Source organism: Oxyura jamaicensis, chromosome 3 (genome assembly GCF_011077185.1).
Source record: "Oxyura jamaicensis isolate SHBP4307 breed ruddy duck chromosome 3, BPBGC_Ojam_1.0, whole genome shotgun sequence".
Classification (NCBI taxonomy): domain Eukaryota; kingdom Metazoa; phylum Chordata; class Aves; order Anseriformes; family Anatidae; genus Oxyura; species Oxyura jamaicensis.
The window spans coordinates 27230823-27248491 of record NC_048895.1 but is presented as its reverse complement, the minus strand read 5'-3'; the positions used below and the strand labels follow the sequence as shown (position 1 = coordinate 27248491).

The following is a 17669-nucleotide window of genomic DNA, read 5'->3' as shown; positions in this document are numbered from 1 at the left end:
TATCTGAATAGATCATGGGGTAATCTAGCTTTTCATTTAATAATTAGAATCATAATGTAAACAGCTGAGAAGAGAAACTGAGAATATTAGGTGTACCATTTCCTTTTTGGCAAGACATACATTCTAAACTAAATTATTTCTTTCCAGTAGTACATTGTAATAGTGCACACTTTTATTTGTGTATGTACTTTTCAAGACATTTTCTCGGAAATAAATGAATTGACCCCTCCAAGAACCATGTGCTTTAGGAATGTGTCATTTTAAAAGCATGCTTTAGCAAATGTTGAGGAAGTTTCTTCTTGAATGTTCTCCATGTTTTAGTCTATTATTATGCTGGAAAAAATATGAGGAAGATTTTCAATAAGTTACTGTGTCTTAGGAGAGTGGTTTTAAGTTTATTGTGTTCAGTTTCCATGTTTCTGAGAGGCTATAAAGTATAAAGCTAAGGTGTGATAAAATTAAACGTATTTGCCAATGCCTACATCCAATGCCTACAAAGACATACAAACTCATTGACATTGAAGTGAAAATTGTGCCAATAAAATCAGAGGCTTTGCAGCTAAGTGGGTGCAGAGTTTTGTATTAGAAGTTTAGAATACTGATCATTTTTTGTTTGTTTTGTTTTGTTTTGTTTTTTCTCTTTCTGTGTCAGGTGAGTTTAAAAGCCTTTTCCATTTTTACTGTTGTTTCAGGTAATAATTGCCCTTGCAGAGAAAAATCGGTCCCACATTCCCTATCGAAACTCTATGATGACCTCAGTGCTAAGAGACAGCCTGGGAGGAAACTGCATGACTACTATGATAGCAACTCTTTCTTTAGACAAAAGAAACATAGATGTATGTTATTTCAATTTTCAAAGAAAATATTTTCAGTTGTTAAAAGATCCTGCCCTTTTGACTTTTATTACAGTTTGCAATTCAAGTGTGTATGCTTTCATTCTCATCCTTACAAAAAATGTTTTACTGTTGTTTCCAGGAGTCTGTCAGTAGAAATTTCAATAACATATAGATAAATCCTTTAGGATGTGTTATTCTCTAATCTCAAGTCAAGGAGCAATTGAGAAAGGACTTGCATGTAGTAATGAATCATGTTTTTTTATTATTTTTTTTCTGATATTTAAATCTTTGAGTTATGAAAGGATACCTCCAAGGGATTTTCCAAAGAAAATATGTATTGGTAAGATCTCTAAGCAGAATATCGATCAGACTGAAAAAGTCTTGGAAGAACTCCTTTATCTTTTCTGGAGTCAGGTTTTTATGAAGTATGGAAGACAATTCAAGAAGTCATGAAGGACAGAAGGAATTAGATGGAGTAATTTAGGATTTGGGGATTTTTTTTCAAATACTTCTGTATTCCTTCATGAATTCTAAATAGTTATGTTTTCTTATCTTTATTTACCAAAATATGTTGTGATGTGCATACATAAAACACTGCTCAAATCCATTTCTAATATAGTTATTTCCTGATTTTCCATAACTTCAAAGATTTCTTAATGTGAATAAACAAGAAAAATAACTAGGGCTATTTTCTGAAATACAATGGAAAACATTTTACAAAACTGTACTTCATCTAGTTGAAGACATTTTTTCTTTAGAAAATGGCCTTTGCTTTTAAATGAAAACAGAACATTTAGACTTGTAAACATACAGTTCTGTAAGCACGATGTCTGGTTATAAATGCAACTGGATAAGTCCATTAATACTTTTTTTTTTTTTTTTTTTTTGACTGTGTGGTATAGGTACACTATCATACATCAATTCATCGGGTGTATCTATCTCAAATTGCAATTTAGGCTTCTATTTTGGGAATATTCAGGCACAACAATTATCCAGAGTAGGATACTGACATCTTTCATGTTCTTGCTTTACCATATACCATGTACAGAACAAACCTTCTTCTTCAGTCCTCCCAAAAATAAATAAAAAATTTACCCTGTTCCCTGAATCTGATATATGCAGGTAATATTAGGACAGATGTTCAAGTAATTACTAGACATTTGAAAATATCAGAATTAGGATAGCTGCATAATTTAATTTGGAGTTCTGTGAGACATTATGCAGAGCTATTTTTGGTTTTTTGTTTGTTTGTTTATCCACTGGATATACATTTCATTCACAAAAGAAGCACGAGACAGCCTTACCCCCAACTATGAAATGAAGTTGTTTATTAAAAGCAACTTTCTTAAGGGCTTAGCTTTGTCTCTAACAGTGAAAGCAATGAAACAGAGAATTCAGTGTAAGAAGGGGCACTCTCATGAAGAGGAGAAATAAAATAATGGTTATATTCCTAGGTTATATTCCTACTTCTTCCAAAGAGTTCATATACACCTTTTTACATCACCTACATCACATTCTACCTGCCAGATTTGTGGAGTGCTTGAAAAAAGTCTTGACTCTAAATTGTAGCTGTATCAATTGTTATAGTTAAAAGTGAAGTTGAATGCAAGGTCTGTTTTGAACATAAGGTCATATAATGATACTAATCAGAAAAAAATTTGGTACTTCTTGTTTCCCTTCTGTTAAGTGTGGTCATTCCACCTCTTTGCAGCAAAGCAATACCTAGACTGTTAATTGATTAATCTTGATGAACCCCTCAAGTACTGCAAAAATAAGCATGGTAGAAAACATCATTAGGAAATGAGTAGTTGCTAGCTTTGATTACCTTTTTGATGACATAGGATAAATAGTTCATGAGCTTACATATTGAATGCTGAAGACTGAACTGATTAAACACTCAATAAATTAACACATACTTCCCTCTGTACAGGGCAAAGAGGTCTGGTGGCAATGTATATATGTATACTGTATGTAGAGTTGTACTTAGTGAATATGTAAAAATTAAAATTACATTATCTGGTCATCATTGCATGGGACCTGTATGGTGGAGGCAAACACAGGGTCTAAGTGCTAAGAGCTAGGGCTATTGTGCCCTTTATTTCTGTATACATATTATAACTTTTGTGATAAACACTAGTATCCTTCATCATATAACCCAAATTCAGAGACCACCCCTCCAAGCGTGGAAACAGATAGAAGTCCTGACCATACATTTAACTTAGTATTTCCATATGTTAAAGGAAAGAAAACTGCAGAATTACTTTGATTCTGAAATACGATTATATACCAGTAGTAATGTTCTCTTGATGTACTTATATGTAAATTATTACATTTTAAGAATGGCAGAATGGCACATCTCAGAAAATTTTATAATACAGCTTATCAAATATCATTGTAACCTCTAACCCAACTGAGATCAGTTGCTTGTTTTTTTCATTAGGTAGGTAAGTTCCCTAGTGCATTCTGTTATGATCTCAAAGGAGGAAACAATAGTTAGGGATCTTCTATTTCGCTCTGCACTGATGGGAGTACTCAGTGGTTGTCATTTCCCTCCACAGACTTCATGTCATATCTTCTTTATTTTTCTGACTTTCAGTCCTCCTGCACTCTGACTTAGTTCACCTCTCTGCTGACAGTTTCTTACCTGGTATCATAGTTCTCCCATATCCCTCCTAGTCTTCTGTCTCCTAACTTGTTCCTCACTTGTCCTGATCATTCCATTCACCTCTTTTGCCAGCATTTTTCACATACGTTTCTCTGGTCACAGTTTCATTAAAAAAAAAAAAAAAGAGTTTTAGGTAATTTCATCTTTTTCTCACCATTTGAAAGTTTTTACCCTCTGAATAGTGTTGTGGCTTTGTTATCCTTTAGTGCCAGCTAGGGACTCATTCAAAACATAGCTGATCGGTAGATTGACTGGATCAATAAAATATGTGTTACCATTTGACAGTTTTAACATCAATATCATTAATATGATAATATTTTCCTTGAATATTGTTGCTTTGGAATATGAAATGTCAGATTATTTCTGTAAAATACACCAAAAAAGAAAAGAATAGAAAGGTAATTCAACATCAGCAGCAATCTTTTCCAGTTACCTGGTGCAAAGCTAACTGAATTTTTTTTATATATATATTTTTTTTCTTCCAGGAATCTATATCAACCTGTAGATTTGCACAGCGAGTCGCTCTTATTAAAAACGAAGCAGTTCTTAATGAAGAAGTTGACCCCAGATTGGTGAGAGTTATTTGGGGATAGAGGGAAGGAAATTGTTTGGTTTTAGTTTCAATAAGCAATTGCAATCTTATGGATGTTGAGAATTTTATGCTAACTAATTCATTTAAATGCTTTTTTAGATGTCAGTTCCAATCTTTTCTATAAAATAGCTACTATTCTTACTGTTTCTTTTGGAGGTAATTATAATTAAATGATCAAATGAACCTTTATAAAACCCCTAACACTTGCAGTGTCCCTCCCTTGTGTAGTTGAGTCACATCAATTAGCATAGATATAATTTGGCATAGCTTAGATACATAATACATGCTGTATAAAACTTATCATAAAGGTGAATGATGGTTCTTGTAGCTCTTTTTATAATTATTTTTTCCTCCAATACTGTGAGTTATTGGTAGCCGCTGTAAGTTAAGCACTTTTGAGAAGGGCTACGAAGCTGGTGAAGGGTCTGGAGAACAAGTCTTACGAGGAGCGGCTGAGGGAGCTGGGACTGTTTAGCCTGGAGAAGAGGAGGCTCAGGGGTGACCTTATTGCACTCTACAGGTACCTGAAGGGAGGCTGTAGCGAGGTGGGGGTTGGTCTATTCTCCCACATGCCTGGTGACAGGACGAGGGGGAATGGGCTAAAGTTGCGCCAGGGGAGGTTTAGTTTGGATATTAGGAAGAACTTCTTTACTGAAAGGGTTGTTAGTCACTGGAATAGGCTGCCCAGGGAAGTGGTGGAGTCACCATCCCCGGAGGTCTTTAAAAGACGTTTAGATGTAGAGTTTAGGGATATGGTTTAGTGGAAGATTTGTTAGCATTAGGTCAGAGGTTGGACTTGGTGATCTTGGAGGTCTCTTCCAACCTAGACTATTCTGTGATTCTGTGATTTGAAATTAGAATACTTAGTCTGTCCTGCAGAATACATTGAGCACATTATGATGTTGAGGTCAATGAGACTTCTCTGGTACAGCAAGTAGTGCAGTGAATGATCGGGCATGGTGGATTTTAACCATCTCAAAATGCACTGGAAGGACAATACACCTGGGTGAAAGCAATCCAACTTTCATGATATTTTTTTGACAGGTATAGAATTGAGAAAACCAAATCTCAGCTGGAGGTAAAACCATCAAGGAATGCAAAGGGTCAGAAGAAGGTCATTTATAAGTAAATTGATATCAACATGAAGACTAAGGAGAATGTAGGCCTGCAGCTCAGTGTGGAGCAATAGACCTACTGACACATGGCATTGAAAAGGCTGTTTTGCCTCAGCTGTTACTTGTAAAGTTTTGACCTCAGGCCCACAGGTCCTACTACCAGTGTGTTCTCTGCATTATCTGCAGTGGGGAAAGAATGTTAGGGAACACTTAGGCCACTTGGACATAGATAAGTCCAAAGAATCAGGTAGGATGCATGTGAGGGTGCTGATGGACGTTGTAGAAAAAGTTCGAGTGATCCAGGTGGACGTAATTGAACTTAAGTCAATAGTGTGATGTTGTGATGAAGACCGACGAAATGCTCTGCTGTATTAGCGAGACTGTAGGTCAAGGGAAGTTGTTATTCCCCTCCATACAGGACTTGAGAGGCTGCATTAGGAGCAGTGACTCTAGTGTTGTGTCCATATGTTTGGAAAAAGTTAAAGATAGGAAACATGTTCACCATAAGGGTGGTTATATATTGAGATAGGCTCCCCAGGCAGAATGTGGACTTTCCGTCCTTGGAGATAAACAAAATGCAGCTGGACAAGCCCCGAGCAATGTGACCTCTTAAGCCTGCCTTGAGACACAGTTAGACTAGATAACCTTATACACTATGATCTAGCTCCACACCAACTCTTTTATCTTGCTTCTTCACTAACAGAAATAAGAGTTCTACGCAAAAATGTTTGTAACAAGGGTATTCTATGAAAGTTTAGATATGGTGTCATCTCATTATTTTTTTTTCCAAAGGTCTATCGTAATTGCTTATTTAAGATTTTCAATGTATTTTTTCAGGATATGCTTTCATTTTTTCAAATCTGAGACCAGGAGGGAAATGTAAAGCAGGAAGGCTGTAGTGATGTCATTCACCGAATCCTTCTACTGTCAAGTTCTGTAGAAATAAGGCACACTACTGCACTGGAGCAGTTAGTATATTAAAAAGCTAAGAAACATACAGGTACAGACCTTCCTTGAGATTGGTCCAAGGAACATTTTATTAGTTAGGAAGAACGAAGTCTGTAAAGTTACCATTAATAATAAAAAAAAGGAAGACAAGTAAATGAGATGTAGAAATAGAATTTCCACACTCAACCCTTAGGCTGATGATCACATCCCAAAGTGCAGCAGAGGAACTCTGTGGAATGAATCAGGGATTTAGGTAGGGAAGGATAAAGGTAGTATTCCATGTTGGTAAAGCATGAAGCATTGCAATGTAAAGAAAATATGTTTCTTCTTTTGGTTTGTATAACAAAAATATACCTTAGGTTTTTGTTTTTAACATTTGGTTAGTCTTTCTTTTGAAACATTTTATGTACCTCTAGCTTTGCATACCATATTTGTTTGAAGATGTGCTCTTTAATGATAAGCGTTAATAAACCTTTGTTAGTTTGTTTAATGTAATTTTCTGCGCTACCTAGAAAAAATATTTTTCTAAATATTAAATACACCTATTAAAGATAGGTCAATTCAGCAAACTATAGCAGACGATGATAGCTACTGGACTGGCATGCTGTGTATCATTGAGGTTTTCTGACATGGGAAATATGTGAGTGAGGTTACACTTGTTGTGCCAAAGCTGCTTATATGGATACAAAGAAAGAACTATAGATGCATTTCAACATACCTTCTGTATCTGTGAAAGAGCTGTCAGATTAAAAAAAAAAAAGTTCAGGGTTTATTTGTTTAATTTTGCTTTCCAAACATTTTTGAACTGTAACAACATGACAAAAACAACACACACACATACAAAAAGAAGAATTAAAAAAAAATACAGCAGGCACTGAACAATTCTTACTTTCTGGCTGTATGACCTTTTTTGTCTTTCTCATGTAGGCTTTGTAGTAGCAAATCATGTAAAACATTCCTTCCATGGCCACAGAAGCCTCTGACTGAGGTGGAACACATGCAGGCTCCTGAACATTTACTACATCCTGTGGAGCTATACTCCAGAAGTTTGGTATGTCTCGCTCTGCAGGATCATTTAGCAAGTAAAGCAAAAGTGGACTCAGGAGGGTTAGAAATCCATCCCCTCTTGTGGAAAAGGCAGAGGAACACAGGTACCTAGACTTTATATGGGTCTGCACTCGCTATGGAATTTGATGCCCATCTTAACTACCTGCAGTATATTCCCAGTGTGCAACCTGATTATTCAGTAAAGTGCTGAATTTATGATTTTACATCATTTATTTGCATTATTTATCATCTGTAGTTTGAATGCATGTTTTATAAACAGAGTGCAAAATACTTCTTGGTAGATCTAACATACGTCTGACTGCTGTGTAAATTCTATTCTTCGTAATGGAAACTTCCTCACTGTATCTTACTAAAAGTTGCATATGTACCCATTTTCCTTCTTAAGCAACTAAGCTTTGTATTTGTCTCACTCATGACAAAAAGATTTGATTTAAACTGAAAACCAAACTGTAGAGCCTGAACGAAGTCTAATCTAATCTCCTCTGGCATTCATTTAAAAATATAAATTAAAATATTATCCTACTGTAGAATTTTGTTTCTTTTAATACTACTTGAAAATCAATATTCTATCCACACCCTGAAAATAGCCTTTATGTTGCTGTCAGATAGAGGTTAATCAAGCTAATAAATTTGGTCTTTAGAGAGGGTACTATCACTCACACTTTCTACTTTTTTGTACTGAATCCACAAATTTGTTTTATTTAGTCTTGGCATAGACTGTGTCAAAATGTGGCACCAGAGTAAGGCAATCTAAAAGCAGGTGAAAATGCTTGACCTGCAATATTCTTGAAGTATTCTTGCAGTATCTGTAACTAGCAGTTCACCATCTTAATTGATTCTTAGATGAAGTGTTTTTGACTAAGTTAACCTTTCATAATTTATGGTAACAAATATGTTACCAGTATTTTTAGAGGTAAAAAATATATGTATGTTTAATATATATATATATATATATATATATATATATAAAGTAAAATAATTCAAAGTTGAGGAAATTATAGTTAAACATTAAAAGAAATTCATATATTTGAAGGAATTCTAATATCTGCTGGAGATACGTCTAGAGTCTCAACAGTCTTTTTTCTATAAAGTGTATGCAATCAGGAATAATTATTTTTTTTTTGTGAAAATGTTATTTTCTTGGAAACATTTTGAACATGGGATTTCAGAATGGTTGAGGTTGAAGGCACCTCTGGAGGTCATTGTCCAAACCCCTGCTCAAGCAGAACAGGTAGAGTTGGTTGCCCAGGACCATGTCCAGAAAGGTTTTGAATATCAGTGCGCTCATCTCCATCTATAAATATTATTGGACTTTGATACATTTGAGCCATTATAAGGTGATGCATCATTAAAATGATCCATCTTAAAGTAACCAAGAACTCGTTCATTCATGTTTTAATCTCACATATTGTCTATGAGTTGTAGAATTTGACCTTTGGAGGAGAATGATTTCTAAAATATGTCTTTTATCCAAATATATTCCCAACAATACATTTTCCAGTAATAAGCTATTAAAATTTTAAAATCTAGTACAGTTCTGCAGATCACATTCTCAGTCATTACTGTTCATTAAAGCAATTGCATTCTCATGATTAAATTAGTAATTTAATAATTAAATGGTTGCTGTATCAGCAACTGATACATCCTGCAAATTTGTATGCTATAATTCTATTAAGAATGGATTGTTACATGTAAGGTTAAAATGCTGATAATTGTTCTGGTGTTTCTGTTTCTAAAGGGAAAGAAAAAATAACTTTTGGTATATAGTTCTCTTTCTAACAGACCTCAATCAGTTCTATTTTGTGTTTTCATCACTAGCAAGCAAAAGTAATGTTTTTGCTCCTCCTATGGTTATTTTTTTTCTCTTGCAAGTAGTCTTTTGAAATCTTTCTGTACAATGATGTCTTCTAGCACATAAAGTTCACAGAATTTGGATGACTTTTCTTGTTTTTATAAGTGGAAAAGGGAAAAAAAAAGTGCTTGATGTATTTGAGTTCTTATTTGGTGTATTTCTGTTCTGAAAAAAAAAAAAAAAAAGGTGAGGTCGTTTTAAACAAAGAGAGAAAAGCAGAGTAAATATTTCCCTAAACTTTACCTTCTAATGCAAAATTCATAACCTGTCTAATAATTTGTAGGTGATGCTTTCTTTTCTTTATGCTTTGCTGTTTGTAGATGGTTGTCCAACTGCAAAAGGAGATCCAAGAGTTGAAAGATGAGCTGGCACTGGTGACTGGCAAGCAAAGAACATCAGAGCTTTCACAAGAAGAGCTACTTCAGTAATGGCTTACATTTTTTCATTTTCTTCTTTTGTGGTGATAGTTTCCATCAGTTTCTTTGTTGGCATAAATATTTAAATTCATCTCAGTGTTTTAAAGTTTCCATACATAATAATGTGAAGTTAGGTGCCAGGTTAGAATGGCAGTTTTCCATGAAAAGCTGTATGAGGCTGCTGGCTGTGTTTCTGCAGTCTCAGCTTTGAGGAACTGAAGTAAAGTAAATGCAAAGGGTGGGAATGCCTGACAGATGCCAGGCAAAAAGAAGTGTTGTATAATAGTGTAGAATAATAAATAATAATAATAATAATAATAATAATAATAATAAAAGACAGTATTTCTCAAAATTGGATATACGATCAAAGTAAAATTCAAGAAACATTCTTTGTACTGAGAAGTGTCATGCTGTAGTGTTAGTTTGACATATGTCAAGAGAGAGCCTGCATTTCTAATACACGATTAATCAATGTCTTAAAAGCCAAATATTTATTTTTTTTACAGAACATGATATTCATTTACATATTGTAATATCTTACAGCTTTATTAAAAGATCAGTGCAGAATATAAGAACTTTCTAGGTATAATGTAAAAATATTTTCTTAGCTAAAAATTTCAAAATAGCTATGTTCAATTTCAAGATTTGAAAAATTAAGCGATCTTGTGGGATAGACCTATTTAATCTCTGTGCCTTATCTGTATAAAGTAGTAGTAACTATAGATTCTATTTGTTTGGTATATTAATGACAATGAAGGTGAAGCTGCAATAATTTTGACAATGATTTTAATTTAACTTGGAAATGTTCCAGAAGAAAACTACCAGTGCTAAAAATTTCCCATACCATCCAGGAGATTCTGGAGACATGTAGCAAGCAGCTACCTTTAATGTTGTCATTTTTCATTGTCGGTTTTGATTGTTTTGTTTTAATTCAGAAACTAAATGACAAGCATATCAAGGATGAGGAGCCAAATAACATTATATAAAATTTTCTTGTATAAAAACAGAGAAGTATCTTTCTTTTTCTTTACATAAGAAATTAAATGACCTTAATGGCAAGTTTCTCTTTACCCTGACAGAACTAGTCTTTCACAAGATGAGCCACTCTTGGGGATTTTATTACGATATACATAAATAACCTATATATTCATTTAAAGATATACTTTCCTAATATTATTGTAAAAATCTGTCACGTGAATTTTCCTTTGTGATCTTTCTTGCTGTTTAGTTTGTGTAGGGACATTGAATTTATTTATTTATTTATGTATTTATTTTTATGCCAAGGTCATGAACCTCACTTCCTAAGATTTCCTATCTGACTTTTTGTTATGAAATTAGTAGTCTCATAGGTGGAAATGGATTCACAGCTCGTGAAAGCTCATAAGTATGCAAAGGAAAACTAAGAATGTACAGTCTGCATACAATTGCACTATAGCATATGTACAGGAGGCCTTGTTTCAAAAATGCAAAACTAAAAAGTATAGCAGTTTAATATTTTTTCCTTTTTATCTTTATAGCACAATATATGGAGTGTTACCTTGTCAGAAAAGGTTGCCCCTGAGATAATAGCAAGGAATTTTGCATCCCAGTCCTCTAAAGAGAAGTATGGAGGAGACTTTCTGCCTTTAATGAGTTTCTGCCTATAATAAAAAGGGAAAATAGCCTTCAATAGCAGAAAGGGAAAATAGCCTTCAAAGACCTAAGCTACATTAGGACAATACAAAACTTTAAGTTGTTTAAATTCTTATAGGTATGTTTACTCAGGCTCATGTAGTACATGTGTTTCAAAAATGTGTTCTCGCTTGGAACAAATGCCCTTGCAATTAAGATTCAGAACCAAATTTAAATACTGCTGACTGAGATACAATACATTTCCTGGGAATCAATAATCAGCAAAAAGGACCACAAAGGATTAACCTTGTCAGTAATAAATTCCAGATAATGCCCTTGTTCAAAGATCTCTTTTTTTTTTTTTTTTTAATATAGACTTACAATGGAAAGCAGACTTGGGTGTACAGAATTTTTTATGGGTGACATAGTTTCAAGCAGAGAGCAAAAGACTGCTAGAGAATTACTAACATATACATGAGCCAGTCGGACTGGCTTATTGATTCTGTATGCCAAATGGAATGGAATGGAAGAAAAAAATCTTTTTTTTTTTTTTGGGGGGGGGGGGGGGCGCGGGAATGTCAGGCTCTGAGTTTTGCATTTGTACATGTTCTTTCATGCAGTGTTCACAGGTAAACAAACTGATGTGAACTTAATAACCACATAAAAGTATAATCAACTAGTAGCATGACAAGGCACGTCTTCATTGAAAATACCTTTCCATATTTTTATATATTTTGAGCTTACTTTCATTTAGTTAATATTTGTGACCATGCTGGCTTAGGTCTGTCTGAGCATCCTGTCATGATCATTTTAGAACATTTACAAACATCCACAGATAACATCTAACTGTTCTGTCTCTAATGAGAGTCTTTTGCTGTGTTATGCATTAAATCTTTATGAGAAATCTGTTTATTGAGACAGACCATCTGAGTTTGGAGCTACTCATTATCTGGAGACTTTGCACAAATTAAAGAATAAATATACAAATGAATAGTCCAAACAAAACTATAGAGTTGGGTGAGGGCTGATAAAATCACAATTTACTATTTCTGGAAAATGTCTATGGTTTTCATCCACTTTTACACGTAAAATTAAATAATATTGCTGATTGGGAGAGATATGGATCAGATTGTTATGACAAACAGAAGAGGAAAAGAAACATGGCAAAGGTGATAGTACAACATGCTATGTTGCACTTTTTATTCAGAGTCACCACACAATAACAATTCTTAGGGGGATTAGTACTGTAGGAGATTCCAGAGAGAATAATCTTTTTTTGATTGATGCTTTTTTAATGTGGCCAGAAGGGAAATTATAATTAGGGTCATTATAGTTTTCAAATGCTATTTGGACATTTCTGCTCAGTTAAGATATCTTCTGTTTAAACTTAAACTGTATCTTGGCATGTATATGTATGCATACGCATATATATAAATAATTCAAGTTTACATAGTTCTTTTCAAAAGTCTTAAACTTTTACAAAAGTCTAGTTGTAAGGAGGAAATTAACTCGTAAGAAGTGTTACTAAATATATTTTAATCAATATTAGTTGTGTTTTAATTCTTATTCTGATTCATCAGTTCAAGAGAGGTCAAAGCAAAATTTGTCTTCTGAAAGACAATTCTTTGCTAATTTTTGTATTTATTCATTGATTCTTAACACAGGTGATCAGAGGTACAAAATATGTCAATGAAAAGCTCCATGTACTAAGTACATATTTATTTTGTTGTCTCTGCACAAATTCTTTTCTCAGGTACTTTTTGGTAGAAGATGGATGTCAGAATGAAACCAGATCTACTGGGTGAACGTGTAGAATCAATATCTTTTCGCCTATGGTCATGATAATGCATAGGCTTTTGCTGTGTACAGGAGTTGCAGGAAATAAATGCTAGTAATTGCCCTGGAAATAAGTATTAATTTCATACAAAATGGTATTTTATATGTTTCTTGAGTTAGTTATACTAAGCATTCATTACAATAATGAGCTTCATTCCACTTGCTTACTTTCAGGGTATTCAAAATAAAGTCAGTGGGCTACTCACTGCAGTTCAGATTGTTAGATTTTTTTTAAGATATTTTGGTGAACAAGCTGTAGTTTGTTCTTCATTGCTTTTTTCTGACTTGAATAATAGTAATGTCTTCAGATTTTTTTTTATTATTATTTATTTAATGAAAGGGGAAAAAAGGTCAAATAGACTTTCATCATAGCCACTACAATGTCACATTGTCATTTATTAAATTTACAACAAAATGGAAAACAAATGTTCTTGACTTTGCTTATGAATGATCAGCCCTGTTAATAAAGCCACAGCTGTCTAGAATTCTTACTTCAGAAATCTCTGAAAAATGGTAAGAACTACTTTATTATGTCATATTTTTGGTTTTGTTATTTTATTCTCATAAATGTTAAACATACATTAATTCTGTCACTCTCGTTTTGTTTATTTAAAAAGCACGGCATAAAAAATGCAGCTATAAGTGGTCCAAAATGTAGTTCGTAAAATGCTTCCAAAATCTGTATTGCTTGCTTTGGATCACACAATCTACTTCCTCAGCTGTAACGGGCTGATCTCTAAATAGTTCTTTAAGCTAGAGAATTAGTGCCTTGTTTAGACGAGAGAGAAAAAAATAAAAAAAAAAATTGCACTATTGAAATAATGATACAGCAAATAACATCATATATCACAAACAGAAGGAATTATACCTCCATAGGTTTCTGTACTATGCTTTAGAACAGGGCAAAATGACATTGAAATGATTCTTATTTTTTAATCTTTTTTTTTTGTAAGAAACATGCCAAAAGTAAAAGGGAAAGTCCTTTTCATTTGAATCATTTGGGATATTTTTTTTGTTGTTGTTGTAAATGAGCTCACTAGCAATTTACAATGTGTGCCCAGAAAGTCAGGATTTTGAATCAAAGTCCTGTGCTCCAGAGCACCCACGCTCCCAGAGCCTTTGCCAGTTGGAATTCTCTGGTAACAGGGACGGAAGTCCTGGCTTAGCACTTTAATTTATTAATAACTTTACCTTATTTCTTTCAGATACATATGTTATTACAGACACTTCTATTTTTTACTTCAACACTCATATATTGTTCTTCTTACTCATACCCTGGATTTCTCATTACTTCTTTCTGTCTTTCTTTTTTTCAGCTTCAACGTTGTGACATCTGTATGCTATCATGGCATTAACAGTATTGCACTGTTGTACATTGTAGAGCTTTTAACAGTTACTTGTGCTTAAGCTATTAAACCAGTGGTTTAATTTACAAAGCAGAGCAAATGTTCTTATTTGTCGATGTCAGTGTTCAATTTCTGTTGCAAGGTGGAAGAAACAGAAGTGTATTACCTTGGTTTATGTCAATACAGGAGACAATGGATTTGTGCAGAAGTTAGCAGGCTGACTGACATATTTTGTGCAGGCAATATTCAAGAGAAGCTACCTTAACTGTAGGTTTAAAATACCTCACACTAATATCAAGCTTAGGTGTCTGATTTAGAATCCTCTTAAATCAGTGTATTTCACCAGAGGATATTTTTTTTCTCTTACATGTTATGAAATCTTCTGTGACAGCACAGCAAGGTCAGATTCCTTTTTTTATTATTATTTTACTTTATTTTGAAAAAATCATGGTAACAATTTCCAAAGGGATATGTTCAAACATGTCTGTTCACAGCAGATTTTTGAACTCTCACTTAAATCCATTGAATGCCTGGTCAGCTGAGGTGCTTCTGAAAGTACCACTAAACATCCATTTGTGTCTCTTGGAACTTTAAATACTTTTTGTAAAACTTTTTTTTTAGAGCTCATATCTAATTAAAAACCAGTTAGTGAATCTTTACAAAAACTCATCTATACTGTAGAAATGTCTCAGTGTTCATCTGTATGAAACCTTTTGACTTCCTTGTGTGATTGGTGTGTTTGTCCCTTGTTCTTCCTTTTTATTTCAATTTCTTGCTACCTTCTACTCAGATTTTTTTTTTGATAGTCTGAAGCTTAGTTTTCTATTTGTACTTTTAGATATACTCCATTTATTACCATTATGGCCACAAATATTATCAGGCAGTGAGTAGCATTGCTTTATCTATGTGCTTTTGCTTTGTTATTACAAAATGCTGTTCAAGAAGAAAAGTATATACATCTACCTGACTTGTTTATTTTCTGCAAAAACTCTGCATGCATAGCATTAGTATAGACATTTTTTAACCTATATGAGACAATCTTGGTCATTTCACAGTCCTTGCCAAATGTGCCCTTGATTTATTCATGCAGAGATTTAAATCTGTGTGCGTTTCATCATTGGAATCAATGATTTTCAACTGTGTAGAAACTCTTTACATGTGCCGTATTATAGCTTTCTAATTCAGAAGGATCTCTTTACATAAGGAGGTAGCAAAAATATCTTTGCCAGTATATTTAATAAGAGAATGATATCTGCAATAGGAAGTGTATGTTTCTTTCCTTTGCAGTGCGAGTATTTAATGTTAATAATTTGTCTGTGGGTATGATACTGTTTGATTGCTTTACAAAATTAGAAGCCTTATTTGCATCTTTTTTGCCCTTTATATACAATTGAAAAAAATCCAAATGATTAATTCCTTGCCAGATTGATTTTAGGTAATCTCTTTGTATGCCAACCTGCTGATTATCTAAACAAGCAGCATATAAATCCTAAATGCTGCTTATAGCGTTAGCAAACTGCATTGGTATTCAAAAATCTATTTGTTTCTAGTCATCATCAATAGGCAAGAATATGCTTTTGCTCTCTTTTCAGTTGGCCATATTGTTCTGTTCTCCTGTTCTATTAATCTGTTCTTTTTATATTTATAAATATATAACATATGTGTTTTAGAACTTCAAATTTTGACCATAGCTGTGGCTTTTGGTTTGGGGATGTTGGTGGAACAAGAGGGAGGAGATCTATTCTACTATGGCCTGAAAATGCCCTATTCCTTTTTCAGGAAGTATATGTCTCCTAATTGTACTCTCACTGCTTACTGTGGGCTGGCACTTTTTTTCCAGGTTCTCAAGCTTGTTGCCTGACTTGATGAGATATGTGCTATAGATACCTCCAAGTATAGACTTCATAATGTGCAGACAACAAATTGTGTCAATAATGGCATCTTTGGAGCCACGAAGGAGACATATTATCCATTTGGCCTCTATAGGAAAATCCTTTTAGAGGTCTCCAAGTTATCTCATAACATGATTTTATAGGAAATCTATTGCAAAAGTCTAGCTAAGCAAACTTCTTCAATTGAAGGAACCTGTCTGCTGATCTCAAGTGTTTCAGTAGCTTCTTTGTTAACAGTCTATTTTTCACAAACTTGGATTTCCATTTTGCTTGTCATAAAGTTCACGGCTGACACACAAAATTAATTGTTCTTTAAGTGAACTTAATTTTGATAGATGATATACAGTGTTGTTGACCAGGGTTAAAAGGCAAGCTCTCCCAGAAATGAATCATGGCAAATAAAACAAGGTCAAAATGAGTCCTTCCAAATATGTGTTTTTAGATCCTGCATCCTGCATGCTATTGAGAGCTCTAAACTTTAAAAACATGCTCTCAGTTGGCTAGGAGTACTTTTCTGATGCATTTCAGCTGTGTAATTTGCATCCTGCTTCATAGGAACACAAGACTGATTCAGAAGTGGATTTTTATTTATTTATTTATTTTTTAAAGATGAAAATCTGTTTTTTGGTGAACGGGTAAAACTGATGTAGCAGAGTGCTCATCTTACCAATCTGGAGTTGTGCTATCAGAAAAATTGCATGGAATCTAAAATATTGGGTATAGAAATCTTTTGTGATTTTTCTGTGGTCTAAGTGGTAAACAGGCTTCATTAAAGAATTCCTGAAGAGTGGAAAGTAACAGAAGAGAAATAAAGTTGATAATGTAAAAGTTGTCTGTGAGCTACAGCACTGTATGTGTTTACATTCTTAGGAAGAGTGTTATAAAGAGGGGAATGATAGACCAAGACTTTGTGACTGATTCACAGTCACTAACCAGAGACCACTGTTAGTTTAACAAGTTTTCACCCCAACTGTTTATGACTGATTTTCTGTGAGTGTTCATCCCAGCATCATTGTAAGAACAGACTTGTGTTTTCATTCAGAGCCTGGTATAATTATTCAAACTCAAATAAATCGTCATTGCAATGTATTTCTTTTTCTACTATGTTAATATATATAAACTCAATATAAAAATGAGATTTAAATTCATATAATAAATGGTGGGAAACTGTTCCATTGGCATTGATTTAGAAAATGATTTACTTCTTTTCTGGTGGGAATTTTTTACTCTAGTTTTCTCTGCTGTTGTTTCTCGTTTTTGTTTTGTTTTTCTGATGAGCACTGAGAAAGAAAACCCCATTCTTTGTTTACTGTTGTTTTCACAGAAAATTGGTCTTTATTTGATACTTTCACATTCTTCCTCCTTCAGGGAGTTTCTGTTGGAAGAACTATTCTTCCTGATGCAGCAGGATTCTGGCACTAGACTTCGGTGCACTCTTGCTCCTGTTAGTGTAAGTTAGGCCTGTTGTATTAGCTAGGCAGAAGCTAAGAAT

At 33.9% G+C, this 17669-nt stretch overlaps 1 protein-coding gene across 4 annotated transcripts in view; it reads left to right on the top strand.

Annotated features, from left to right (window-relative positions):
• Positions 1-17669, top strand: part of KIF6 (kinesin family member 6) — a 170137-nt gene that overhangs the window by 47205 nt on the left and 105263 nt on the right. For 3 of the 4 annotated variants that reach the window (XM_035323279.1, XM_035323276.1, XM_035323278.1), the window contains exons 8-10: positions 693-836; positions 3987-4073; positions 9397-9500. In XM_035323279.1, the coding sequence (XP_035179170.1) occupies positions 693-836; positions 3987-4073; positions 9397-9500 (335 nt within the window). The remainder of the gene's footprint in view (positions 1-692; positions 837-3986; positions 4074-9396; positions 9501-17669) is intronic. The other variant, XM_035323277.1, reaches the window with a different exon arrangement.